The 27,653-nt window shown below is 48.8% G+C and overlaps 10 protein-coding genes across 10 annotated transcripts; 4 read left to right on the top strand and 6 right to left on the bottom strand.

Moving 5' to 3' along the window:
* Positions 1 to 180: 180 nt before the first annotated feature.
* LTR84_006441 (uncharacterized protein) lies at positions 181 to 2,009 on the top strand (the record flags this gene model as incomplete). The annotated part of the gene is made up of 4 exons (XM_064850002.1): positions 181 to 291; positions 401 to 526; positions 635 to 898; positions 960 to 2,009. The coding sequence occupies 4 exons, from the start codon at positions 181 to 183 to the stop codon at positions 2,007 to 2,009; spliced, it is 1,551 nt and encodes a 516-aa protein (XP_064703303.1).
* A 692-nt stretch (positions 2,010 to 2,701) lies between these two features.
* On the top strand, positions 2,702 to 3,564 carry LTR84_006440 (uncharacterized protein; the record flags this gene model as incomplete). Its single annotated transcript, XM_064850001.1, has 2 exons — positions 2,702 to 2,809; positions 2,869 to 3,564. 2 exons carry the CDS (start codon positions 2,702 to 2,704, stop codon positions 3,562 to 3,564), a joined length of 804 nt encoding a protein of 267 aa, XP_064703302.1.
* Positions 3,565 to 3,691: 127 nt separating this feature from the next.
* Positions 3,692 to 4,309, bottom strand: LTR84_006439 (uncharacterized protein; the record flags this gene model as incomplete). The annotated part of the gene is made up of 4 exons (XM_064850000.1): positions 3,692 to 3,744; positions 3,812 to 3,922; positions 4,013 to 4,222; positions 4,294 to 4,309. The coding sequence occupies 4 exons, from the start codon at positions 4,307 to 4,309 to the stop codon at positions 3,692 to 3,694; spliced, it is 390 nt and encodes a 129-aa protein (XP_064703301.1).
* Positions 4,310 to 4,815: 506 nt separating this feature from the next.
* On the bottom strand, positions 4,816 to 6,493 carry LTR84_006438 (uncharacterized protein; the record flags this gene model as incomplete). The annotated part of the gene is made up of 2 exons (XM_064849999.1): positions 4,816 to 6,334; positions 6,399 to 6,493. The coding sequence occupies 2 exons, from the start codon at positions 6,491 to 6,493 to the stop codon at positions 4,816 to 4,818; spliced, it is 1,614 nt and encodes a 537-aa protein (XP_064703300.1).
* Positions 6,494 to 7,079: 586 nt separating this feature from the next.
* Positions 7,080 to 7,681, top strand: UBC11 (Ubiquitin-conjugating enzyme E2 11; the record flags this gene model as incomplete). The annotated part of the gene is made up of 3 exons (XM_064849998.1): positions 7,080 to 7,144; positions 7,198 to 7,530; positions 7,582 to 7,681. 3 exons carry the CDS (start codon positions 7,080 to 7,082, stop codon positions 7,679 to 7,681), a joined length of 498 nt encoding a protein of 165 aa, XP_064703299.1.
* Positions 7,682 to 7,934: 253 nt separating this feature from the next.
* LTR84_006436 (uncharacterized protein) lies at positions 7,935 to 9,098 on the bottom strand (the record flags this gene model as incomplete). The annotated part of the gene is made up of 3 exons (XM_064849997.1): positions 7,935 to 8,743; positions 8,794 to 8,860; positions 8,925 to 9,098. 3 exons carry the CDS (start codon positions 9,096 to 9,098, stop codon positions 7,935 to 7,937), a joined length of 1,050 nt encoding a protein of 349 aa, XP_064703298.1.
* A 941-nt stretch (positions 9,099 to 10,039) lies between these two features.
* LTR84_006435 (uncharacterized protein) lies at positions 10,040 to 12,299 on the bottom strand (the record flags this gene model as incomplete). Its single annotated transcript, XM_064849996.1, has 5 exons — positions 10,040 to 10,565; positions 10,687 to 11,208; positions 11,280 to 11,425; positions 11,483 to 11,997; positions 12,194 to 12,299. 5 exons carry the CDS (start codon positions 12,297 to 12,299, stop codon positions 10,040 to 10,042), a joined length of 1,815 nt encoding a protein of 604 aa, XP_064703297.1.
* Positions 12,300 to 12,756: 457 nt separating this feature from the next.
* LTR84_006434 (uncharacterized protein) lies at positions 12,757 to 13,509 on the bottom strand (the record flags this gene model as incomplete). Its single annotated transcript, XM_064849995.1, has 1 exon — positions 12,757 to 13,509. The coding sequence occupies one exon, from the start codon at positions 13,507 to 13,509 to the stop codon at positions 12,757 to 12,759; it is 753 nt and encodes a 250-aa protein (XP_064703296.1).
* Positions 13,510 to 14,441: 932 nt separating this feature from the next.
* Positions 14,442 to 20,722, bottom strand: LTR84_006433 (uncharacterized protein; the record flags this gene model as incomplete). The annotated part of the gene is made up of 2 exons (XM_064849994.1): positions 14,442 to 15,164; positions 15,230 to 20,722. 2 exons carry the CDS (start codon positions 20,720 to 20,722, stop codon positions 14,442 to 14,444), a joined length of 6,216 nt encoding a protein of 2,071 aa, XP_064703295.1.
* A 3,184-nt stretch (positions 20,723 to 23,906) lies between these two features.
* On the top strand, positions 23,907 to 27,610 carry LTR84_006432 (uncharacterized protein; the record flags this gene model as incomplete). The annotated part of the gene is made up of 4 exons (XM_064849993.1): positions 23,907 to 25,639; positions 26,597 to 26,682; positions 26,745 to 27,047; positions 27,162 to 27,610. The coding sequence occupies 4 exons, from the start codon at positions 23,907 to 23,909 to the stop codon at positions 27,608 to 27,610; spliced, it is 2,571 nt and encodes an 856-aa protein (XP_064703294.1).
* Between the last annotated feature and the right edge of the window lie 43 nt (positions 27,611 to 27,653).

The raw sequence follows: 27,653 nt of genomic DNA, 5'->3' as shown, positions 1-27,653 counted from the left end.
TGTAGTTTGTCTGATCTTCTCTTGTTGCAGCTTTGCTACTTACATCCACCCTAGTTATTTATAACCTGCATTTTGACATATTTACACTACAAATACAGAGCCTTGCATAGACGTGACAGACACTCTCGACCCTGACACTTTTGGACTTGTTTCTGGCACTGATAAGGAACTTATCTCACCATGGCTGCAAATGGATCGTCCCCGGGATCCATTCAAGTTGGTATCGTCGGTGCCGGTGTTGCAGGCCTGGCTGCCGCTATTGCACTGAGAAGGATCGGCCACGATGTCGAGGTAAATTGATTTACTCATACCAGTATCTGCGTTTGGCTGGACGGGCGATCATGCCCCTTCTGGTCGCCTAGGTGTTCGACAAGGCTGGTGCTGACTGCTTTTCACCTAGGTTTTTGAGCGTTCGGAATTCAGAAATGAGAACGGTGCTGCTGTATCAATCCCACCAAACGGTGGTCGAATTCTGAAACGATGGGGATTTGATTCACAAAAATCTGGTGGCATCGAAAACATCCAGGTAAGATAATTTATGAAATTCTTTGGTGGCATCACGTGATACAGTGCTTAACGGAGTCGTGCTCTACGCAAATTTCGACGAAGTCAGCCCCGTTAATACTGTCGATAGGTCCGTCGACCCAAAGGAGATACCCTGGAGCCAATGGCACCAACCCTGAACTTTTCAAATGTCGAGCAATTGTATGGAGATAAGTGGTATTTCTACCACCGAGTCGATATGCACAAGCATCTGAGAGAGTTGGCCGAAGCTGCAGGAGCCGTCATCAGATTGGGCCAGCGAGTGGACGATGTCGAGATTGAGACTGGAATCATTCATTTGAAGGGCGGTGCAACTGTCCAAAAGGATCTGGTCATTGTTGCTGATGGTCAGCATGTAAGCATCTCTCTCCCCTACTTCTCCGCCTTCTAGAATTAGAACTGATCGTCCCCTCAAGGATCGCATCAATTCCAAGGTTACAGGTGTCGAGATTCCAATGAAGCGAAGTGGACAGACCGCTTATCGCTGCTTGATTCCTATGAAGGATATTCTCGCTGATGAGGAGACCAAATTCTTCTTCGAGAACCAGCCTCCTGGGTTCTGGGCTCCAGCTCTCCCAGCAAAGGGTGTCATGGCCGTGACGTACCCTTGCCGAAACAACGAAATCCTGAACGTGCTTGCTGTCCACCGTAAACTCGGCCAACACGCGGGTTCCAAGGAGGAAGATATCGTCATCGACGACTGGAATTTCCCGGCCACCCACGAAGATCTGGAGAAGGTCCTAGATGGGTTCCACCCAGCCGTGAAGAAGATGTTCCTCAAGTCACCCGAAGTCAAGGTCTACACCCAGATGAAACGGGAGCCTCTGAGCAGGATGACCCGAGGCAAGACATTGTTGATCGGCGACGCTTCGCACCCCATGCTCCTGACGCACGCTCAGGGCGTGTCGTCATCCATCGAGGATGCCGCCGCGTTGGAAGTCTTCCTGGCCGACATCCCTGCCTCCAAGGGCGTCGCCGAAGGCCCATCCGACAAGCTTGCCCAACGCCTCGCCGAATTCGAGGCATTCCGACTCCCCAGACTCTCCGCCACTCAAATCCTGACCGATCCAGTTGTCCCAGGACCACAGGCGGCAGCCAACTACGCGAAACAAGAGGCCGAGATCCGTAAGTACTACGCGGGTCCTCTACCACCCACGGGCTCCATGCCCCACAGCCCACCAATCTGCCAGTTCTTCTTCGCCTACGATGTCCGCAAGGAGGCCCTCCAGGCGCTCGAGGAGGCCAAGGACTCCCTGCGCCAGCGAGCGACGAGCATCGCGACCGTCATGGCTTCGGTCCCAGAAGACCAGCTCCCGCCTGTCAAGAACGTGAACGGCCAACCACAGACTCCTGTCGTCGAGTCCAGTGCCGAGAGAAAGAGAGTGTCGTTGCTAGAGAAAAAAGTCAACGATCTCGAGAGCAAGCTTGCCGCTTTGATGTCCAAGGTGGAGGGTGGCTCTTCTTGAGATTGGGAAGTGGACCATGGCATCTAAGCAGAATTTCAGTCTCATGCAGTCAAGGCAAGACTATGTACGAGAAATTGAACCGTTTTTTCCATTGATATTTTCATTGGAGCAATGACATGGCGTAGATGAGCAGATAGCCCTTTCCATTCTCGGCCAATAGAAGCGTAGAGGTTTCATTAGGAGGTCGATTGTTTGACCATATCCGTTTTCGAGGAACTCTCAGATGATTTGTAGACGATACCATGCAGGAGTCCAGCTTGCTGGTCACCAACACGTGTTGACATCTTGAGGTCACATGTAAGGAGTTCATCACGGGAGGCTTTGTGGGAGACTACATTGTATCCACCATGAACTAATTCCCTAGAAGTGTTGGAGCTGAGCCTTGTAAGCTCTGGCTTGCATCATGATATCACACCGTTACGGCTATGACAGTTTGACGTCGGAATCGAGTGGCTCTGGGAGAGTTGTAGTCATTTGAACAATGCTGAGAATCAATGACGACTGTGCGCTCTATCCCAATCTCCGGCTTCGTCATTGTGATCGAACGCGGGCGACCATACAAGTTTTGCCGATATCTTGCGAATTCAACCATTAGAAAGTTCACTACGTAGTTCACTCGTAGAGCTTGTCAACGTGTGTCGAAACTTTCTAAAAGAGTAGTTGAGCATCTTCTTTGTTAAAAACACTACATAATGCCGCCCAAGAATAAATACACCGATCCGAAACTTCGGGAGGAAGTCAAAGAAGACATCAAACAGTCCGATAAGGGTGGTGCACCAGGGCAATGGTCTGCGCGAAAGGTATGACGGCGCATACTACGAAACGAACAAGGCGAGAGTCTCGCTAACAGGCACAATAGGCTCAAATGATGGCAAAAGAATACAAGAACCGAGGTGGAGAGTACAACACCCCGAAGAAGGATCAGGACGAGTCACAGAAACATCTCAGCAAGTGGGGTGAGGAAGAATGGCAAACCAAGGAAGGAAGCGCGAACGCGAAGCAGCAGGACGGTACGCAGAAGAGGTATCTTCCAAAGAAGGCATGGGAGGAGTTGAGTGAGGGAGAGAAGGAGAGGACGGATAACAAGAAGCAGGAAGGAAGTAAGGAAGGAAAGCAGTATGTGCAAAACACCTCTCGGGCTAAGAGTGCCAGAAAACATGCGAATGAAGACGAGGATGAAAAATTCGAGAAGAATAAGGAGAAGGATAAGGAGAAGGATAAGGAGAAGGAGAAGGAGCATCAACAGGGTTCGCGAGAGCAGAGCAAGGATAAGGACAAGATGCAGAGTCAAGGGAACCAGCGAGAGACTCGAAGCCAAACTAAGAAGAAGGAGGGAGCAGAAAGGTCACACGCATCGCCCAGAATGCAGAAGGAGCAACCCCAACAGAAGCAGAAGGAGCAGCCCAAAGAGAAGGAGCAGCCCTCTCACAGTAAAAGCAGCCACAAACGCGGCCGAAGTCAAACCGAGACGACAAACTCAACATCTGAGTCGCAGGCTGTTGGAAAGAGCGACGATGGATCCAAGAAACCAAAGTCGAGGAAAAAAGACACTTGATCGAAATGTGCTGTCGGCTGGCGACATAGGTGCCCACGTGGAAAGAGGGCGGTGAGCAACGCCATATATTCTAATATATCACGTCAAGTGCTTCTGAATCAATTGTGGCCGAAATTCTCGACATGGTTTACAGTTTGGCTTGGGCTTTGGCCTTTGCAAGGATAGGCTCCATTTTCGTCGCTGTTGCAGTCAGCATCATTCAATCCTCGGGATTGAGACATCAGTTGGGGGTGAAATCCATCATTACCTTTCATCACGTTGCCCTTGACCTTCAGCTTCCCGCTCATGAACAAGGACTGTGCTTTCGTCTTGCCAGTAACCAACTTGCCAAAGTTCTCGTCACTTAGAGACAGCGTCACTGGTGCGTAGATGCCAATCAGCGATTCAAGTCCTCTCTCCTTTTACAACGCCGGAGTCTCCGGACATGAGCTATATATAAGTGACTCACCATCAGCTTTCTTGCCAGCAGGGGCCTCGCCCTTGCCGACTTTGCCCGTCTCCTTGAGATCGATATGCCATGCTTCCTCCTGGTTCTGGTCGTTCTTCAGCTTGAAGGCGAAGATGGCTTTTCCTTGGTTGACGGCCTCCTTTCGCTCGGACTCGCTTGAGGAAAGGGCTGCGTCGATGGCCTCAAAGGCCTCGGATGATGGGAATGCTTCTGCGGACCCGAGTCTTGTCAATAAGGCCGTGGAGGAAGTTGCTACTTCTTTGGGGCAGGGAGGGACGTACCGTGCTTCAGCGACATTATGTTGATCGTTACCTAAGCACTTGGGGAAAGGGATTTTCGGTTACAAGGACTGTAATGCGGTGAGACAGGAGTTTGGTAGTGAGGGTAGGCTAGTTGTGCGCAGGCCGTGGGGACTATTAAGGGGACAAAATCAATTGATCACATGGGAATCAGAGGCGATGACAAAGTTGGCATGAAGTCATACGTCGCGTGCAACGCGCAGAAGAACCTGAAGGGCAGGGGCATGTGAAAGCTGGAGAAGAATCACCGAGGCTCATCAACTCCGCAGCCTCTGGTCCCCATCCCTCATTTTAGCAGCACCCCACAAACATACGAAATACGGAGTACGAGGATGACCAGAGTATTCTTGACGGACTTCATTGAATGGGCCAACTTTCGTGTTCTATAAAGATCCAACCAGTCAATCCCTTCCAAGATATGGCTACGACGCTAACCGACAATAAGGGTATCTGCGCATTCGTGATGGGGAGCAAACCCCGCAGAATGCAGCGCTTCGCATCTATTCATTTCAGGACTGCGTCTTGACACAGAACCGCGATTCGCTTAAAGAAGCGACGCCATTCCAGGGGATCACCAGATGCTTTGACAAAGCAGATCTCTGCGACTTCCTCACTCACGATCTCAACCACCACATTTCCACTCAAGGGACAGCCACGGCTATCTTGAGTCTTGATCTTTATGATACACTCCGAGTCGTGCGCTGAAGGTCGTGGTAGATTTGGGGTGGGGACTCCCAATCGGCTCAGTGCTTCAAGCACATGTGGCACGAGCAGGCTCAAGGCCCACGTTGAGTAGAATTTGGTGAGACTCTGTGCAGGGAGAATGTCACGGAATTTACGGGCATTTTGCGTCAGGGTGAGCGGCACACTAGGAGTGGCTTGAAATTGTGACATAGATGGTTCGAGGTCGAAGAACTGAGGTCGCGCGATCGACTGCGTCGCGCTAACTCCTACCATGCCAGCACCGACTTGCGTACCTGCCATAGCAAGAGTCCGAGGTCTTGCCCAATCGAACAGCATGTCTTCCGAAGGCATATCTGGTTGTGTTGACGATATTTTATCCACTGGGAAACGATCGACATCCATAAAGTCAGACTGCTCGCTGCGCTGGGTTCCGGCAAAAGGATTGGCATCGAAGCTCACGTGAAGAGCCTCGAACATGTTTGTAGCCATGGTGATAGGATCACTGAGCCTGCCGTTGGAGTCCATGAATTTATTCGGTCTTGTAAACCATGGATGACGTCGCACGTCTTGCAGGGTGAAGCGAGAATCGACTGGAACCCTCATCATCCCTCGGAGTAACGAAAGGACGTCGTTCGGCAGTGACTTCCAAAGTTCATCATCGGGTCTGCCATTACTTTCGATGTATTCGCTGAATTCATTCGGTCGACCATATTCGTCCCTTCCCTCCAGTGGTCGACTCCAAGGGGTGTTTCCAGCTAGTAACACGAAGAGAACGACACCGCAGGACCATACATCGGCCATGTCGGCCACGTAGCCAGTCCCTTTGGTACCTGACTGTGTACTACAAGACAAAACCTCAGGGGCAACATATGGTGGACTTCCGCAAAGGGTGGTTGCAAGTTTTCTCTTGCCATGGTATTCAAACAGTGTCGCCATTCCAAAATCTGCAAGTTTGAGATCACCATCGGCTGAAAGGAGGATATTCTCGGGTTTGATATCTCGGTGCGCAACACCCCGGGAGTGCATGAAGCCAATGGCACTCACGAGTTGCGTAAAGTAGACATGGGCAATATCCTGCGCAATGCCTGCATCGGCTTCGATTTTGTCAAACAAATCACCACCTTCGGCCAATTCCATGGCGATCCATTTCCAAGAAGGATCATCGCCATGATCGTAGAATTCTATTATGTTCCTGTGTAGTCCAATATGCTTGTGCAAGGAGATTTCCATCTCCAGCTGCTTTTGCTTGATCCGGCCATATTTCTGAGCAAAAAGTTTATTGATGAATTTGACCGCAAAGACAGGGGCTTCGGCATTTTCGGGGGCTGCTTTCTTGATGCTAGATGGGTGTTAGCATGCTGCGAGGGCAAGGTGATGATCAAGTGCGGACAAGAATGAATTACCATGCGTATGCTCCAGAACCAATTGTGGGGGAGACGATGCGGAAAGGCACTTGAGTTGGTAGAGGGGCCAACTGGGAGTGCGGGATGCCGTTCATGGCGAGGAGATGGTATAGCAATCAACTTTGACGCTCAAGCAGGTGGTAGAAGGTCCATGCTGAAATTATTGGCAGGAACGCGTCGCGTGTTTGATGGTGAACACCAAGCACGCGGTAAGGCAGGCAGAGAGAAAATCGTCTGGTTGTGGTTGCATGATTGAAAGCGGCAAGATGATATATGATGTCATCGACACGCTGTTACTCTGGTGACTGCAGAATTGGCAGGAGCGTCAACATTGAATGGGCGGTTGCCTCTGCAGCGGCTTCTTGCCTGCACTTGACCTTTCCTCGCGACCATAATCACGACCACTCATTCTTATTTCCTGCTCCTCGACGCCTTCCTGTTCCAAAGACCTCGAGCGTTGAGATCTCCTCACCTGAACCTTCTTTTTTCATAGCCCTCAATCTGCATTCACAGTTGCACTCATAACCTGGGGTTTCCAGTGCATTGTCTAATCTTCACCATCTCCGTTTTCAGCATATTATTGCCACTTCGATTGACGCATTCAGCCACCCAACTCTACCTCTTCTGAGTATGGATTTCTCTCTAGAGGATACACAGAACTCAGCTCCCGGATTATCCAACATGGCCGAACAACAGAAGCTCACTGTCGCTCCAAGGAAGGCCGACACTCAAAGTGTCGTCAAACGGTGAGATCCCCAGACCCTCACATCCAACTGTACCACTGCTGACAGGTTTGCAGGCTTCAGTCTGAACTCATGACTCTCATGATGTCTCCCACCCCAGGAATCTCTGCATTCCCGGACGCAGATGGCAATTTGTTGCACTGGACGGCCACAATCGTTGGTCCCAAAGACACTCCCTACGCCGACCTCAATCTCAAACTCAGCTTCGAATTTCCCGGCAACTACCCTTACGCTGCTCCCACAGTACTGTTCAAGACTCCTATCTACCACCCTAATATTGACTTCAGCGGACGGATATGCCTGGATATCCTGAAGGACAAATGGAGTGCAGTCTACAATGTTCAGACCGTTCTTCTCAGCCTGCAAAGTCTTCTCGGTGAACCTAACAAGTAAGAAGTGAAGAGCAAAGCTGATTTCGACGATACTAATATCCTCCACAGTGCCAGTCCCCTCAACAACGAAGCAGCTCAGCTGCATCAAAATGATCCGGAAGAATACCAACGGAAGGTGCTGGCTCGCCACCAGGATATCGACGAATGATTTACGTTTGATGACTACGACCTGGGTGTGTTGATATTTTATTTGAACTGCTTTCAGGCGAACTTGCTGTCATTGAAAGCCATTAGCGACTGGACTGGTTGGGAGTCAGTGTTTTGCATTGCATGATGCTGGGACGAGGTTTTATCTGCACGGTGCACTATTCTTGAGGGGTATTAAATTCTTAGAGCCTCTACCTACAATGAAAATGTGCATCATGATATTCTTCCTTCTGCTGCCTGCTTTCCAATCACTGCTAGGACAAATCCTGGATCAGAAATCTGCTGGAACCATCGTCTAGACCCTCAAACAGTTGCACACCCCAGCTCTTGCCAGGATCATTGAACCTCGCCTTCTTATCCTGTTCTGAGATCTCACTTAGTTCTTTCTTACTAAAAGTCACATTCAAAGCGCCAAGATTCTCGACAATCCTTTGCTCATGGACACTCTTGGGAATCACAATGGTTCCCCTCTGCACGCCCCAGCCTAAAATGGCTTGTGCAGCGGTGACGTTCTTCTTCAGCGCCAGCTCGGTCCAGAAACGGTCTGCCAGAATGGGATCCAGCTTGGGATATTTCTTATCATAAGTCGGGTTTGAATTGGCCAACGGGGAGTAAGCAATGACCTTGATATCGTTCTTGACATGCCAGTCCACAAACTCCTGCTGCTGCAAGTATGGGTGCGTCTCGAACTCGTGTGCATAAGGTTTGATCTTGGCATCCTTCAACAACCCGTCCAGCTGTCGTGGGCTGAAGTTGGATACGCCGATATGCCTCGTCAAGTTACTCCGAACTAGATCCTCCATCGCCTGCCAGGTCGCAAGGATACTGGTGTCCTGATCCAATACATTCCGACCAGGCGACTGATCCGGTAGAAATGCGACCGGCCAGTGCATCAAATACAAGTCGAGGTACGTGGTGTTGAGGTCCGACAGAGTTTGTTCGAGAGCCTTGCGCACAAGTTTCGGCTGATGATGGTCGTTCCATAATTTCGAGGTTAGCCAGTACTTGCGTCGTGGTGGAGCTGATGTGCCATTTAGACCGGCTCCGACGAATAGCTCGTTGCCTGTTATCAATTGTCAGACTGGGCATATAATATGGCATTGGTATATATACTGTATGCCGCCGCGCCATCTAAATGTACGTATCCAGCGCGAAACGCAGACTCGACTGCGTTTGTCGCCTTGTTATAGAGTTCAAGTTAGATTCAGTCTTGTGAATAGCACGGGAGAAGTGTCAATACATACATCCTCATTCTTGGAATTCCAGAGTCCTAGTCCGATGCTAGGTATATCACGGAGTTCCTTCTTTACACTATCATGAAACGGGATTTGTAAAGCCGTTGTGCCATATATGATTGTGGTGGTCGATAGGAGGACAGCAATGCTGCCTGGAAGTCGATGTAGACGAGGCAGCAGCATTTTCCACACAAAGCCTTCAAACTACGCTCGAGAAGTCGGGACCTAGGCTGGTAGATGTGAGTGTGAACAGTTGGACGCTATTCTGTATATTGAGAAGCAGGATTGCAGAGCGTTATTTCAACGATACGTCTTCATTAATCAACATCTAAAGGCATCTACAGTGTATTCGTAATCGATCAAGTAAACCCAGGCCTCGCCAGGATCAAGTATCCGTACCCAGAGTTCCAGCAGCGAACGGATGGCCTCATATGAAACACGAGTGTCGTCACCAAACGACAGATCTTACCAATTGAAGATGCCCTTGGATCTTCGGCTGGACAGCCCTGGAAGATCCATCTTCCAAGCCTTGTGGGGCATACGCCTGCCGGGTGGACGCGGTGCAAGAGTTGGAAGTTAATCACGACCGGTTTTACATTGACTCTTGTGCCCAGAGCGATGGAGGAGCGGAACACACAAGTACCTAAGGATTGAGCTCTTTGTCGCATCCTCATTATTGTGATCACTGATGACTAAAGAGTCCAAAATGACTCGTGATAAACACTAAATAAACACGCCAAGAAATACCATGACTCGTGGGATTTCATGTTTGACTTGGACTGGTGAGCTAACTTATGGGTACCTAGGTAGACTTACATTTCCTCACCTACTGTAGGTACCTAACGTGCTCTGGTTGATGAGAACGGCCAACATTACCCCGAAGATACTTGAGGCATCAACCAGTTTTTAGGATGTGGAGCCAACAAGGTACGATTTCCTAAGCCATAAATCAAGAGAGGCTCGAGGGAGTTGGTAAATTGCCGGTGACAAGGGATCATCCAATCTTGCCATGGCCAATATCTAGAGAGGCTGCAGAAATATCTTCTAAAATTCACCCAAGGTTTCTCTTGGTCCAAAAACCATCAACATCCCTTCTGATCGAAAGTGCCGCCTTCGCTAAAAAATCACTCGAGGTCCAAATCATCCCACTTCTCCAACAAATAGTCTACTCCTGTCGACATTAATTGACCAGCGTTGGTAAATCTGCTGTCATCCAACGAGCGCATGGCGGCATCAATCATCTGATAGCATGGTATTGGTAACTCGACGTTGTCCCGGCGCGCAATGGTACCGATAACTTTGAGAATACCTTTGCCGACGCGAAAACGACGGGATGCCGCCGTAATGCACATGCACAACTCGACCATAGCGCTTTGCGCCTCTGGCCGCTCAGACAGGCCTTCGAACAGTGCAAATGGCGCTAGGCTAACCGGCCTCATGACGATGACAGGAAATCGATCGTTGCCCCAGTCTCTGCGGTGCCATTCTAGGATTTTGCCGATGTCGATTGAAAGCCCAATACACACTTCTTTCCAGTGCTTCTGTTCGGATGATTGTGGTGTTTTGGCGACAAGCGGTCTGTCAGGCTCTCCTGCATCAAACGCCGCTATTTGTTTCAAGAGTATCAACATCATCCATTTGTGGAGAGCACTGTGAAATCACAGAACGTCAGCACATTTCAGGCTGGATAGCAGCATTTATGCTAGGACCTGAGGCATGGGAAAGGAGGGTGGGTACTGAGTAACTCGGGAATAATTTGGACACGACTTACTGCAATGCTAGCATATGGGGTGTTGACCTCGGACCCAGCTTCATGCAGTCGGGTAGATCCTGTGGCCAGGTCTCCATCTCGTGATAAATCTTTGAAAAACGCTCCATGACTTCCTGCGATCGATCTTTCGACTTGAACAGTTCCTCATCACGCATCACTTTCTCAGACAACGATAAGAATGCATGGAAGTGACACCCCGCGTGGAAAGGGTACGGATGACTTGGTTGAGGGTAAGGCTGCCATGTTTGCATTTCACCGAACGCTTCGTGTCCCGCAAGGGGCTTATCCCGCTTCGGTGGCGTCAGCGGCTGTTCTTTTTCCAGGTTGATCAGTGTCAGCGAGCTCAGCGCAAACAACGTCCACGAAAGATAGGTTATGTTTATGTCAATGGCCTTCGACTCTTGATCCGTGAGGTTAAAGCTCTGTTCGACACGTGACTGCCATTTGTCAAGGCTTTTGGCGAGATACATCTGTTGATATAGGATTGGATTTCCCAATTTGTCTTGGCCATTGGCATTGAGACTAATATGGAAACACGTCAGACGAATCCTCTGCATTTCGTGTCTGATTCAAGGGACAGCGTGGTGACTCACTATGTCCATTGTACGCCAAGGGTAGCGACCAAGGTAAACGAAACTTGTCCTTGTTCTGCCTCGAGACTCCTTTTGGCTTCGTTGTAGAACTGTTCTCCGAGCCAGACATTCGGTCCATCATCATCTCCTGTCAGAGTGTCGAGCAGCTGGAAAAACGATCAGCAAACCACATTCGCTGAGATACGCATGCAAAATCAACGTACACAAGCGTCTGCTAAGATCATGTTTACAAGATAAGGCGTGCAGATCAGGCTATTGGTGTTTCCTGACCGCATGGCCTCGAGAAACGAAGTCCGTTCCACCCATTGCCACCATTGGTGGGCCCAGGTAAACCACAGTGAGATGAGGTGCGACACGAGATCATTGTCGTCCGTGACGGTCGTCCATGGGCTCGCGGGCACAGTGATGATGGGATTGACGAGATCTTGTATACGACCTTGCATACGGCGACGTCGATGCGTCACGACCGGTGAGTTACCGTCCGGGGACATTGAACTTCCCGAGGCGGCCGCAAAAAAATCCGCGAGATGCATTCTAAGCTCGTCTTTGGTGACATGACTTCGGATGAGATTGATGACTCCATTCAGCTGCTGCGGATTTGCTGCCCGGATTGTCGAGAGGAGGTCGTCGAGCAGCTGCTGCTCACCTTCCAACAGCTCTATTTTGCGGTTGACGGCAATCTTGCGCCGCTTGTCGTCCTTGTCGTCCTTGATGCATTCTGTGCTATGTGAGAGGCAAGAGTTGCACGGCTGGCCTCCGCTACACTGGAGAGGTGGAGAATATCAGATTAACTTGGAATCTCATAGGGGGAATGAGGGGATAAAAGATGAGAGGAGATGAGACGAAGTGAAATTAGCCACTCACTCGACTCCTGCGCCTTCTGCACGCATAGCATGCGGTGCTAGTATTCTTACGAGGTTGAGGCTCAAACCGAGACGACTCGCCGATGATACTCCCTTCGATCGAACTTATTGTAAGAGGGGCCGGTGCAATACTCTTGAAATTCGATGGTCCGTTCATGACTCCGTTTGCGTCAACTAGTTAGTGGCTTGCTAAGATTAGGTATCAAGAAGTGAGTTTTTTATCCTCGTGGCTCCAACGGAGAGCATACACCAGAAAAAGGTAGCACCACGACGTCACCGGGCAATCAGCACACAATCCAAAGCAATCTAGACGAGAAAAGACTCAATAAGAAGAATTTTCGGCAGTAGTAGTGCGTTGGAAAGGCAGACACAGGAAATCGACGGAAATAGCAGGTATTGGGTCTGTGATATGGATAGCATATCCGGCCAGATGGCAACGGATGAGACAGCCGGCCGATGATGACATTGATTGGCCTATCTCAAATAGCAAAGATCGGATCAAGCTTAGTGTTTATATACGATAGGATGAAAACGCTCTAGATCACTTCATTGGAGATATTGATGATGCATCTGGTGCGATATTGTTGGGCCGAGGACCTGACAACCTACCCTTCTCACTTCTCGTATTCCTCGCAAGCTGCGAGGCCCGCAAACATCATATCTCGTACCTTGCTCTTCTCGAATGCAGCCCGGTACTCTTCCTTCCCAGTTCCCTTCCCATCGTATCCTTCATTGAGTCCAAAGTCACACACGTAATTATCGAACGTCGTCTCCTTCTTGTCACGACAGAGTCCACACATAACACTGATCATGTCTTCCTTGAACCCTGCTCGCGGGAACGCACGCACGACCTCCTTATACTCATCGACCGTAATCAAACCACCTGGGATAGGGATATTCGGACCGAAGAAATCGCCCATGATTCCCAGCTGACCCAGGAACACCTCGGGCTCCTTATGATGTGCGATGCTGGGCGTCGCATGCAGCGCGATCGTGTCCCACACGAGTTGCAGGCGGTGTTTGTCCCAGCCATCCGAAACGGACGACTGGATTAGCGAGCGCGCGAGGTTGGCGCCGTCCACTTCGAAGCGCTTGTCTGTTGACAGCAACGACTTTGTCGTAGCCCAGCCCAGATCGTGCATGAGCACTGAAAGAACCACGGCTTCGAGGTCTAGATCTGGTGTCGCTGCCACAAGAGGCGGGAACTTGCGCACGATGATCAGAGCGAATGCTGTACTGCGCAGGCAGTGATTCAGGGTTGGTAAGCTTGTGTGCTCCTTGGTGTAGTCGTAGGCCTTCTTGACAAGCGGGTTCCATGGGATTGTGATATTGGAGACGGGAAATTCTGGGAATGGGGAGTCCGACATGTTTGTTCCTGTTGGCGCTTTGGAATGAATAATGATGTTCTTCTTGCGGTTCTTATTCGAGCTCTTTATATCAAAGCCTTTGACACTGATTTTGATTTCCTTCTGCGACACTGAGCCAGGTGGGATTCTCCATGTCGAAGGACATAACGTTATATATAACCATCCTCGTGATCTTTCAGCTGGTCAGACACGGATCACTCCTACTGAGCCGTGTCACCAGCCGTGTCATGAAATTGCTCTGCAACAATCTCAAAAACTCGAAAAGCTTCGCAGCGATGTGCCCTGCCCGGCTCAAATTCCGCACTCCATGTGCACGATAAGATCAGATCTGCAGTCCCCGAGACCCGGCTTCAACAATTGAGCTGAATCGCTTTGCTTACAGGAAAACCCATCGGTGTCTTACTCAGTGCTCATTTCATCTCCGATTGGGTTGTTGTGATGGTGAGAGACACAGCGGATACGAAGAGGCCATTGAGCGAGCTGCTTAGCCCCCTTTCCCCCAGATGGTCGGATAGAATTCTATCCGCCAACGCTAACCGAGTCCGGCAGGAAATTATTTTATTTCCCAATTGGGATATATACATCTTTATGGAAAACCGTCCTCAATGGAAAAAGGCTGATTGGACGTGACGAGGGAGTTGCGTGCAAGAAAGGTAGATTTCACGGCAGTTGATTTTGGGTCAACCTCAGTTACACAGCGACTGCTGGGCATAATGTGCAAGGCTTTGGCTGGTTTCTTTGAGCAGCTGACGTGTGTCTTGTTGGTGAATGGCCGATCTTTACTCACACTCAGTAGAGAATCAATGATTAGAATCAATGATTAGTTATAATGATGGCTTTTGAGATTCGAAAAATGACTATGCACATTCTTCCAACTCCAATTGATCCGAATAAAGATAGCTCCCTGAAACTCCATCACCTTACCAGTATCATCAATCAACCCCATTCAAGTGGCCATTGGTTCCATTGGTATGTTCATGTACATCGAGCAAAGCCCAATCCTTGATATTGACGTCCAAGGCACCTTCCTCATTCCCAGCCTTGCCGTTTCCAAATTTCTTGACATTCCATTTCTCCACACCTTCTACTCCCCTCAAGTCTTCAGCAAAAGTATGGAACACATCTGCATTCATTTGTTCGTACTCGGCATATGGTTTGGGATAGTCACCAAAGCGTTCGAGCGCAGCGCGCAACAGGGTCAGATGGCGCCTAGCATACGTGCCCTGGGTGGCATCCTTGCTTATAACACCCGAGATATCAAGTGGTTCGGGATCCGAAGACAGGACAGTGACATCGTCATCTTCATTCAAGCCCAGAGGATCAAGTGTGAGTGACCGCAGAACATTCTCATGTACCCCAATTGCTCGCTTATAATAGCGGCGTGCAAGGTCTCCAGCACCCTTGGTCGATTGTAGTGATAAGCCGGTGCTGACGTACAGTTGACTGAGGAAGACATTCATTTCCAGAGTAGCAAGGTGGGCGGAGCCGTAGACTCGACGCAGGTTGTACGCGATGTCGGCGGCGAGATTCAAAGCCAAGTCCTGCTTGTTGAGCAAGAAGCGTGCAATCGCCAGGCGCTTGCCCAAGTTGAGAACCACGGCTGGTCGCCAGGCGCGATGTGTCTCACGAGCATCCCATAGAGCGGTGAGGAGCCACTGTAGAAAAAGTCAGTTAGTCTATGGAATTCACCAAGAGAATTGGCTACACGTTTCCTGCTTACCTCAAGCGTCTCAAAATCTTTTGAATCTCCAAGGATACGGACTATGCTGTTGATTTCTTGCAAAGGGACCGAGGCAAGGTTCAGGCTATGTTGATGAGCTGCCTTCAGCATAGGGCGGGCGATGCTGCTAGCAATCTCGAGTTGAGCCTTGCGTGTCGGACCCGATTTACCCAGGTCGGCGATAAGGATAGCTAGGGTTAAGCCATGCTTGATGGCATCAGGGGTGATATACCAGCTGTTAGCATGAGAATAGCGGAAGGCAGTCTGCGACAGATCGCAAGCCTGCTTTTGCTGTCCTTTCGTCAGCAAGTGGCGAACACGTTCAATGCTTGCGAGATTGACAGAGTGTAGGAAGTTCTTGATCTGACGACTGTGGAGGTATTCAAGCATGGTCGTGACAAGGATTTTGACTTGAGCGATATCTCCAACTTTGGCTTTGTCGCCCGATGTGCGTAAGAAGAAACTGGCTAGCTCATTTTCAACATGAACTAGAGTTACGGTGCGCTTGTGAAGGCACAAGAAAGAATGCAGTCGAGCGGCGATCGAGAAGACCTCCGTGACCGAAGCATTAGTTCGAATCGACCGCTGAAAGTCTTCATAGTACACAATTTCTGTGATGATCGACAAGTATATCTCGTTGAAAGTAACAAGTGAATCCTGTCGTAGACTGTATGCCAACTGCGCAATGAAGATGGCCACAGAGCGGTCAGTAGTGGTGATATTGATGTTGTACTTCTTCGAATTGCTAGAGTCCTTCGTGATCAACTGCCAGCGTAGTTCCTCAGTCATCTCCAGTCCACGATGGGTTTCACCAACTGCAATATATGAAGATGCGATTGCACGTGCACTCTTGACTAGCAGGATGGAACTCTTCTCGCTAGTGACGACGTGACTCGTGGCTTCGGTAATCTCTTTGATGGCTTCCTCCTTTTTGGAGCTCTTGGCATAGAGATAGGAGATCTCCTTCAACTGCTCCAGAGACTCTTCATGTGTCCACCCATACTGACTTCGATTCTCAGTCATCCGCTTTCGGATGATGGTAACGGCGTGATCGATTTGTTCACTAGATGCAGATACAGTAGTGTTTCTTGCGGCCTCAAGGGATCTCTCCTCGTAAAAGGCGTTCAAAGTCTCCTTACACTCCGAGTGATACTCGATAGCCTTACTATCTTTCAAGAGAGACTCGTAAAGCGAGATCGCTTCAGCCTGGTGGAGCTTGGTCGATTGGCACAACCTCGCTAGGCTGAGCATTGCCTCGTGACTAATGTTGCTGTCTATGCCAAATGCCGTGATGCATGTTTCTTCATATTGTTTGGTGATCTCGTAGATAGTAGTGGTCTTGAAACTTGAAACCTTTAGACTTTCCACGTATCTGGTATAAACAGTAGAGGTGAATGTCGTAGACTTGAACTGCTTGAGATCTTTGCCCTTGTGAACAAATGTTGCAAAAAGAAGCCCGTAAGCCCAGGTTGCGTCTCGGTAGCGACGCTCGTTCCAGTAATGGCTGGAGATGATGTCCAAGGCTTCAATGGCATCCGAATGGCAAACCTTAGAATCTTTGCTTAACAGCTCCACAATCTCCCGATAGTAATCGATGGAGATTGGATCTGGACTGCTCAAATGAGCGAGTTTCCAGAGTATTTTGAGCGTCTCTTGATGGCACGATCCATAAGCTTTCTTGTAGTCTTCAAGGAGATCACGATACAGTTGGATAGTTCTATCACGTGACCTTGTCTTCTCATACAACCTGAGAAGCTCTGAGAGATTGTGTTTGACGACATGATCTTCGATCTTTCGTGTAGACTTGACAGCACGATACAGTCGCTCTCTCAAGTCCTGGGCTTTCAAGATGCGAAGTCGTGATTCATAAACAGTGATGAGATGATCAGCAAGTTCGACAGCAAATTCAGCATTGCTAACTGGGGAATTTACATCCTCGATCGAAGCTGCGAAGAAACCTGTCCAGATCACCCGCAGTGTCTGTTTGATGACCACGGTAGCCTCCTTCCAGCGTCTCTGCGCGATGTAGGTAGTCACCACTTGCTTGACGGCAGAAGTTGAAGTTATGTCGAGCTGGGATGATTTGGAAGACTGAAAGCTGGTGATGATTTCTACAATTTCCTCCTGTGAAACATGGCTGGCTGAACCTGATGACGAGGATACTTGTTTCAAGAGTTCTCTTTGTGTCACTTGCAGGCACTCTTCGACTTTGGCGACGGCAGAACTCTCTTTACTGTGGTGAGATCGTATGACAGAAGAGTGATGCTTGAAGATCTCAATTGCAACAGAGGCAGCTCCTATCGTCTGCAATGTTTGACCAATTTCGAATAAATGGGAGCTGATATGCTCTGAAAGTGCAACGGAGGAAGATTTGTACTCCTCCCAGATGCCAGTCAGCAATGCAGTTGCCTCGCTTTCACGCTTGATAGACCTCAAGAATTGGGAATAGGTCAGTACGAGCTTGATCCTGGTCACATCAATCTCTAGTGACTGACTGGTTCTTTGTTGTAATGATGTATAGTACCAAGCTTCAACATAGCACTGTTCAGCTTTGGCTGTGGAACCTTTGGAAATGAAAGCTTGGGCTAGTTCCAGGAGTTCAGTAACGCTCTTGCGGGTCTCCGACTTAAACGAGACGTCGTAATCATTCTCAGCGTCCCAATTCCACATTTTGTAGCTGCTTTCCTTTCCTTGGCGGAACATAAGGCGCACATCGAGTGAGCCAGTCTTTCTTCTAGTGAGTTCCTCTTGTCCTCCTTGTGAACTACGCCCACGCAGTGACTGCTCCAGTTCCATGACCTTTGTCTCCTCTTTCAGAGAACGATATAGTTCAACAAGCCGATACTGATATTGTGTCACCATTTCGGAGGTAGCACCATATTGCTTCGTATAGCTCTGAATCAAGATCGTCAAGACCTCTTCGAAGTACGTTGCTGTCTCAGATCGTGTACTAAAATTTAGAATGCTAGTAACGTCTAAGAACTTATTTGCACATTGAATGGTCAGAGGGTGTGTGATAGAGAAAATTGTGACACTGAGCTGCGTTGCAAGATACGAGTGTTTGGCTGCCTCCTGCGTGTTTCCCACTGTCTGGAAGATGATCGCCAGGACAATTGTGGACTGAAGTATTGTTGGATGGTTGTGGTTGAAAACCTTTCGATACATGTCGAGTGAGGTGCTATGCCATGAGATCTGTATGGAAGCGGGCTGCCACTTCCACGCCAACTTTTCTAGGAGCGATACTGTTGGGGAGGTTGGCAAGATCGAATTGAACTCTTTCAGTGTTTCCTGTGAAAACTCTTTTGCAGTGTTTGGGAGCTCTAGATAATGGCTTACCCAGTATCTAATGGCATACTCTGCAAGGGAGTGTTGGTTGAAGATCTGATCAGCTTGAGAGGATGTCAAAGGGGAGAAGGATGGGTCCTTTTGATCTTTGATGGTGACCCTGAGGTAAACCAAAAGTCGGCGCACGAGATCTAGAGAAGAATCCTTTATGGAGGTTTGCTGCCTATTATGCTCAAAGTGGGACAGAAGTGGGGAGCGAATGGAGGCATGGCGGAGGTAGAGTAAACCATCTTGCAGGAAGATGAGAGCGGCAACAGGCTTCAAGAGTTGAAGCGGGTCAATACGATTTCCGCTCAGGGAGCCTGTCTTTGGGTCAATGCCATGAAGGAGAGACAGTTCTTCAACACTCAGAGGACGCTTCGAGATGGTAAGCCAGGTCAAGAGTCGCTTTCCCTCTTCGGATAGATTGGCGGAGGAGAGATGATCACGAATCACATCCTGAATTGGCTTAGGATTTTTCTTCATCGCAGCTGTAGCTTCACGGAACTTGTCCAAAGACGGTTCCTTAAGCAAGATTTTGGCCACGAGTTTAGACCAGAGAAAATTGCTTTTCGAGCTCTCAACAATCTGGTCTATGATCATCTCTTGTTCGATACGAGACAATTGTTGTAGATAGTGGTGGTCTTGAACAAGTGTAGATACCACCGCGAAGACATCATCATAGACAAGATCAGAAGTGATTTGTACATCAGCAGCCGTCTTAGGAGCAAGCGAAGATGGTTGTGAGAGAGTGATCAGTTTAACCTTCTCGTGTTTGGATGATGCAACAACCAAGTGTTTGTGCAAATTCTGTGCTTCCTTTGGATCAGTCGAAACCTCATCAATTCCATCCACAATGATTAGGGTGTCCTTAGCTTGTGGCAAAGTCGATTCGATGGCTCTTTCAAACACCTTCCAGAGAAGCGATTCATAACTTTCCACATCGGAAGCCTTGTAAGACGCTTCAAAGGTCTCGGAAAGGATCTTATAAAGTTGGACGTTGCCAACTCGACTTTCAAATAGTTGAGAAAGAAGGCTACGAATGACATGCAGACCTGTTGCCTGCGACTTCGCTCTAGCGTTGATGGGAACGAACAGGACACTGTATGACTTCCTCGCAGTATTGCGTTGCACAGTGTCCACGATTGTACCGGCGAGAACGGTCTTGCCAGAGCCCGCAGAGCCAGTAATAGCAAGTACATCTCGTCCACTATTGAGGAATCGAGTGAGATACGGTTGCACCCAGAGACAAGTCAGTTGCTGTCGATCATTGACAAGCGTGGTATGGTCACCCGATTTATATCTGAGGACACTATCCTCGACCGCAAGCCATGACCTCAGGGTTTTGATGGACGGCATGGAGTCAAGTTCAACATTCGACTGGGAGAGCTGATATTTCCACATTGACTCGATAATCTTGTCCCTCCTGGTTTGGAAGCTCTCTATTGTGTCAGCAAAGACGGCGTAAATATCTATCGAAACACCAGAAGTACTGGGAGCCCGGATCGCCTGGTAGAATCGGAGAGCGATGTCCGAGACGAGGGTAACAAGATCAGCATAGGCTAGAACAAGTTGCTCGTTGATATCAAAAGAAGCACTGAAGAGCTCCACACGGTCCAGAATTGCAATGAGATCCAGCGAGCACTTGAAAAAGAATCCGAACGAAGCCTGAAGCGCCGCTGCATTCTCGTCGCCAAGGTCGAGAAGCAAGATACAATAGCCAAAAGCAATTTCTGCACCGTCATAATTTCCGCCGGTGAACTGTTCAATGGCATGGTCGAAGTCGTTGAACTTTTCAGCAAAGGATTGAGCCCAGGCCAACACCTTATCCCAAGCACTGCCTTCAGTTGGCAGTGCTCGCAGACGCTCCTGGCTGATCTTTTCCATGAGTCGTGTATGAGAACTGACAATATTGTTGGAGATGGCAGCGCCCAACTCTTCCGCACAACGGCTCTTGAGCAGACTCACGGTTTCTGCCATCTTTGCAGAACCGCTCGCAGTTGGTGTTCTGGCTTTGTCACCAGATAGTGTCCACCCGGAGAGATCCCTAGGTCTAGGACCACCATTCACTGTTTTCTTTCGCTCCTGAACAGAGGAGGATTGATAATAGGTCGTTTCCTTTGATCTATGGATGCCATTTGAGAAGGGACTGGCTACAGCGGCAGCCATTTGTGCTTTAGATATTTTGTGAGAACTAGGAAACAAGTTTGTAGAAGATTTATCGTCCGAATGAGATGATTCAGACAGTGGTTGTGTTGCTGTTGGGCCAAGGGACGCCAGGGGTCCCGCTGCAACTGACTGTTGAGGCTCGGGACAGATGACTGTGATGGCGGGTCTTTTTGAGGTCACTTTTGCACAGCGGGGTCCTCGTGGGAGTTGTCTAGGAATTGGAAATTGAAACGAGTTTTGTGTTGAGCACCCTTCTTGTACAAAACCAGGGTCAGTTTTACTCGGATTATCAGCAAGTGAAGCTGGTGGAATGCTGTCGTGATGAGCTTGCTTTCTGGTTGAAGAGATGGACAAAAGCTTCGAGGAAGCTGCTTTGTCTTTTCGAGAATGGGTGTTGCAAAGAAGAACGGTTAGTCAATCGAGTTTCATGTCGGAAACACATAGAGTCCTCGGAACGAAAATGTGGTCTCACCTGGGTTTAAGACAATGCAGCTCTCCTCATTCTGATTCTTGATCGCTAGTACTGGTATAGTTATCGATTGACTGAGGGGCTTATTTCATCAGTCCCAAGGAATTGTCCAGTCGTACTGCTTTGGTGATAGGCGTTTTACGTCAACGTTGTCAAACTCTGTCTGCCAGCTAGTTTTAACATTGAACAGTGGAGTCTCATATGGTCAATGCATTCAATGATGATGAGGAGGTGCTCACGAACCCCTAGTGGCTGACGGATATTCAGCTGTTCGCGTTCATGAGGCTGTAGCGGAAGCATCGATCCCAAGCCTGTCATATACCATTCGATCGCTTAGCTAGTGTCATGTCGTGCTCATAAATCATGTCGTTCCTTTGATGGTCCAAGGACGACAATGGCAGTGATCACTCGTACCGACAAGCACCCTTCGGAATTGGGGCTGATCTGCACAGCATCTGCAGTTCTCTACTTTGTTTGACCAAAAGGAGACGTGAAAGGGTATGGTAGGATTTGCAGGGTCTTTACTTTGGGAAAGGCCCATGAGCACCAGGGGGTAAGACCCCTCTCAACATTAAGATTGCCGAGTATGGATGACGACTTTTCTTAGTCTGATACTTCGTGCATGACAGTTGCGAAGTATCTTGACATTCGCTGACAGCGATGCTAATGCAGCCATTGTTGACTAAAAAAGCCACAAGCGAGTGACGGATACGCGTCGTTTTGTGGACCTACGAGTAAGACACCTAAGACCCTCGAGCTGTCCAGGCGGAGAAGCCGGGGTCAGACTGAAACTGAGAGAATTTGTTCCGAACCAACTTGAAAGGTGATGATGCTGATCGATTTTGAGCGACAGCTCAGTGCAGATAGTGTAACGAAGGCTACATCCGTCTGTTGGTTGGCCCCACCGACAGCTTGGACACTTGAGTCAAGATGCAGTCATGCTGCAGATGATGGAGGTCGTGTTCTCCTCACGATGCGGTGAAAAGGTTTCAGTCGGAGAGGGTTTAGTTGAAAACTCTGTTGGATACTTCACCGTGTGGGCTTTTCTAGTTCGTGCCCGTCTATCATTATGGCAATTCGGCACCTCCGACCAGACAAACATATTGCACATCGTATGAGGTTCTTCGGTGGTCGCGAATGAGCTGAACTCACCATGATTCCCACTAGAAAAGAAGTGGTTAGTCCGAAAATCTGCCACTAGGCCTAGCCCGTGGTGCCCCCGCCTCACGGATATGTCTTTTAGTCAAAAACTCAAACTCAACTCCACATGCTGCATGCCCTAAATTCCTCACGTCTCCTAGTCTAGTTTATGTTCTCAGCCAGCCAGCGGAGAATTGACATGTCCTTTTGACGAGAGGAAGACTCAGACCTAGCACGGTATGTAAGATTGGTGTCGCTACCAAACCGTAATTTCCAGCACGGCCATGCAATGGGATGGCATTCTTTCCAGTGAGATACAGAGCGTCGCCTCCCGTGATGTTTGGCTGAAAAGTCTTGACATATCAAGTGCATGTATCCCTTGCTACTGTCGGAGTCAAGAGCTACTGCGACCCATATCTCTTGTATGCAGGCATTCGTGAGGAGTCGATGACGCTGACGAGCAGTGACAAGTCTAGACACACATGCTCCAAAAGAGGGTCCAGGGTGGCATCTGTAATGCTTGTCATCACGATCTTTCATTACACAGAAGTAATCTTCTCTTCACGTACATCTAGTCTTGGAGACATTTTATGTTGGCACCAACCAGAGTGGCATGGGCCGAATGCTTTCTTGGGGATCAACTATCTATGCGGGCTCTGAGAGTCCTTTTGTCTACACTGGGCGAATATGCTTTTGCGACTCTTGAGGGTCCTCAAACCGCCATGTACTTTTCACCCAAGTTGATCCTAACCATTCATTGGAATGGTGTCCCTTTTGCTCTCAATGATCGGATTGCAGAGGAGCTGCTCACTTGGCCTAGGTCGAGCACGGAATTGTCGTAAGTTAACAGAGCTGCCTTTCACTCCTTCATCTAGTGGTGTGGTGGGGCATCTGCCTGCACCACCTCTCACTACGGCACATCTCTTCCTGCATGAGAGCAAGGGCGTCTCTCTTTAGCTACAGGCACGTAGGGCACTCATGGTGCATCGCGAGAGGCGTCTTTTGGTTGTAAGCGGTACGACGATCATGTGGTTTAATTCCTCTATCGCTCACCCATCTATGACATATGTGCATGAGAGCTACTTCCGATTGAAATTTGAAGGTGTTGGTGTGCCAGACTAAGCACAGCCGACTATCGACTTCTTGTTCGTACCACAAATATCGCAATAGTAGACAACTTTGACATTAGTATCAAAGCTATGCAGAAGGTTGTCTACACTAAGACTCTCTCAAATCCACAAGACACTGGACAACATTGGTCCACTTCCTGCAGCTTGTACGTATATCCGTGGAGTTCCAGGCATCCTGACCAACCGTACCATCCACTAGTCTGATCATCAGCTGCAGCCAGAGAAAGAAAGCATGTGATCAGAATCCACAGAGTGGAAGTCAGTCCTTCGAAAGTCTCGATATCACACAGATTTCCCAGGTGTGTAACTAAAAGTGCTTCCGTTCCATCACAGCTTTAAGCATTGAGAACCTCCTTGTAAACCCGGGACGAGTCTTCTACTTTCAAAACTGATCGCTCAAGTTCAATCCGACAGTATCCAATTCAACAGAGACATCCTTCTCACGATGGAGACACTCAACCATCATGATCACTTCCATCACCATAACGACACAGCTCCAGAGAAGCTGGCAGTCATCCGCTTGAACAGCAACGGTCTCGATGATGACCTTATCTCAAACGCAGGAACCGTCGATATTACCCGTGGCTCTGGGATTGCTCGGTCTGCATCTCTCCGTTCCTACCGGCGTCAGAGTTCTCTCCTGCGAAGTTCGTCACGGATGGAATCATCGTCTTATTTTAAACACTCAGCGGAGCTTACTGCCCAGGCTGAGAGCAAGTTCATGGTATTGATGGAAGTGATGGCTACCGCTTCTAAGGAGGCTTCCTCACTCAAGGCCATTTGGGAAAGTATGAAACATGAACGAGAGTTGTTGCTCGAGAAGCACGAGGCGTTGGTTTCTCAGACTACTGATCTGACTGCTGAGCTGAGAACTCGTGAGGATGAGAGATCACGCTCAAACACCGACGTGGTTGACTGGAAGCGGAAGGTTGAGAAGCTCTTGATTGACCTTGCCACATCCCATGAGAGTACGGCTGCCGAGAAGAAACACGTTCAGGAGCGTGAGAAAGACCTCGAAAAAATCCGCGTTGAACTTCGCGAAGCTCGAGATATCGCATTTCGTAAGGACACTCAGAATGAGCGTGAACTTGAAACACTTCGGGGCAAGCTGAAGCATGCCGAACATGAACGTGATACGATTACACAGACTTCTGAGAAGCAACATCGGGATCTGAACAGAGCTATTCGAGAACGATCTGAAGAGACGAACAAGCTCAATGAAGTCACAGCCAGCTACGAAGCAACCCAGAAGGATGTCCACTCCTTGACTAGCCATCTAAAGACCGTCGAAGCAGAATGTGCAGCCTCGAACCAAACTGCTGCTCGCTTGCATGAGGAGCTCAAGCGAGCTAAGCAGAAGAGCGCCGATGACGCACGTGAGGTTATCGAGATTACCGAAAAATATCAGAAAGTTGTACGTGAAGCTACAAGAGTGAAAGAGACCTTAGGAGTCATCGAGCTTGAACGAGACGAACACCTACGCAGCGTCGAGACTCTCCGACGCCAGTTGAATGCCCAGAAGCTCGACCACGATGAATTGACCACCCGTTTCACTAGCCTCTCGCGAGATTATGAGGTCAACAAACGCGACATCATCGCTGCGCAGGATAACTTGAAAACATCCGAGTTATCTCGCGATAAACACATCAAAACTTTGGAGCGCACTCGCGAGTCTTTACAAAGTGTCACCCACCAGCGTGATGAACTCGCTGATGAGCATAACACGGTAATCAAACGCCTAGAAGAGCAGAAGCACCACTCTAGCCGAGCTAGTGAGGGCCTAACAAAGGCAGAGGATAAGATATCCGAGCTTAAGGTTGAGATTAGTGCCGTGAATGAAAAATTCGTTCACCTCCAACACGAACGCGATGACGCATATAGCAAGAGCAAGCATCACTTGACAGAAATTAGTCAGCTGCGTGAGCGTATCGCCAGCCTCGAGCACCAGAAACGAGATGCTATTGAGTCTCGCACAAGCATCAGTGCTGAGCTCGAAAAGCTACGTACTGAATACAGTCAGATTACGGAGACCATCACCTCCTTCCATGACGACTCTGATGATATGGAGCTGGAGATCCAGAACCTCAGAGCGCTCGCTCATGAGGCTCAAGAAGAGCGTGAACGAGCCGTCAGTGCCCGTGAATCAGCGGATCGAGAGCGAGACACTTACATTTCGAGGTATGAAGAAAAGTGTCGGGAGCTTGAAAGGTTCAGAGAAAGTGCTTTGAGTCGCACTGGTAGCTGCTCTCATGCCCATGCTCGTAGTTCCCGAGGTGGGACAGAGTTTCGGACGTCACGTACCACCATGTCGAGGAGTGTTTCGCATCTGGGTCATGACACTGCCCATGAAAATAGCTTCTTGAACTCCTCGACCACTGAACATGCTTCTCACCATGAGCCTGTCACTCAGGGAGATAACGAGTTGTGAGAAAGAAGTAAATTTGTGCACCATCGACCTTTGTTCTGGTACTTGCATGGAAAACAATCTTGTCGCATTTGTATATGGTGGGAGATAATCGCCTGAAATATGTCGTGGCAAACAACACTCTCTCTCTCTCTCTCGCTTGTTTCTTAATACAACCTCTACTAGGTATCCATTTATAAATTCATCAGCTACATGATTATTGTTGACGGTGAAGTCCAAGTCCAACCTGAACATGATAAAGTTATATTTGAGGTCAACTTTTATGATCATGGTTATGCGTCAAACTCATTACGAAGCTGGGTGGTACTTAACCACTGGCCCACCACATACCCTATGCATCATCATCTCCAAATGGTACCATAACGAATCTGTTTTTGCAGTATACAAACTTTGGATCCTCAAACAAAGCCTAGATGTAGTTTTGAGATAAATGACCTAACTGTATTTCGTGACCTTTAACGAGTACACAAAGCCGTGAGGAGTCTCGGACCTCCGTGGACCATAGATTTCCCATCCGCGGCAGCTTAGTAAACTTCGGTCGATAACATTTGAAATGAACACAAACTTCGGTAAAGCTTCTGGCCGTATATAATTCTATATTAACTATGTCTACATTACAGATTTACTTTTTTGAATTCCAATCACAGCATCGATTGATTGACCATCAAGCTGTACACATTCAACGAGCAGCAAAATTAACCATCAAACAGCGATCTCTCCATGAGCTCAATCAGGCAACCATCTGGACTGATTGCCAATAAAGGCATAGAGCTTCTTACTGCAGGCACTCCAAATGGTCTGGAATTTGCCGAAATTCACGCGAAGATACCTGTTACTGACTTACTTCCATATTCGTAGGATTCAAAATTTCCATCTTGCTCGAGGAGCTGAGGGAAGCCTATGGCAGGGAATATCAGTGTCAGAACATCGACATATTTCGGAACAACGATCACAAGGAGGCTTGGTTTATCGAGTACGGTCCGAATGGACGCATTCCAGTCATCATCGACCATGACAAAGGCGGCTTTGCTGTCATGGAGACTTTGGCCATCATGAATTACCTCACTTGTCACTACGATCCAGAGCACAAGTTCTCCTTCGAAGATTCGCTGGATACTTCCACCGCAGAGCAATGGTTAGCATGGCAACATGCCGGTCTTGGTAAGTGACAAATCCTGAGCTTCATGTTGCACATCGTCGTCCCATGTCTATCGTTGCCGGAATGAGGGTTATTGCTCTTGTTAGAGTTTTCTAGCGCTGACCTGCGAGGAACAGGACCAATGCAATCCCAGGCCAACTTCTACTATAGATTTTGTCCAGAAAGGCACCTTTTTTCCACCCAGCGCTTCTTTGGAGAAACCGAACGACTCTTTGGTGTCCTCGATGCTCGTCTTTCACAGCGTGACTACCTTGCTGGATCCGGGCGTGGACGATATAGTATAGCTGATATAGCTTGCTGGCCATTCATTGATTCATGTTTTGTCACTGGCATTGATGTACAAAAATTCCAGAATGTACATGCGTGGTGGGAGCGAATAGAAGATCGACCAGCAGTGAAAAGAGGGATGAAAATCCCGAGCGGACAGGAATTCCCTTACGGCATCAAAGCGATCAGGAAATATGCTGGCGTTGACGCAGAAGCTCTGAAGCAGAACGAAACGTCCTTGAAGCAGGCTCTAGCAGAAGCACAGGAGAAGTACAATTATGTTTATCGAAGTCCTTAGGGTTATGGGTAGTGCTGTGCAAGAATGTTCGACAGGCCTATCA

Source organism: Exophiala bonariae (genome assembly GCF_035927105.1).
Source record: "Exophiala bonariae strain CCFEE 5792 chromosome Unknown scaffold_24, whole genome shotgun sequence".
NCBI classification, from domain to species: Eukaryota; Fungi; Ascomycota; class Eurotiomycetes; order Chaetothyriales; family Herpotrichiellaceae; genus Exophiala; species Exophiala bonariae.
Note: the sequence above shows the minus strand (reverse complement) of the source record. Positions and strands in the feature narration are given on the sequence as shown.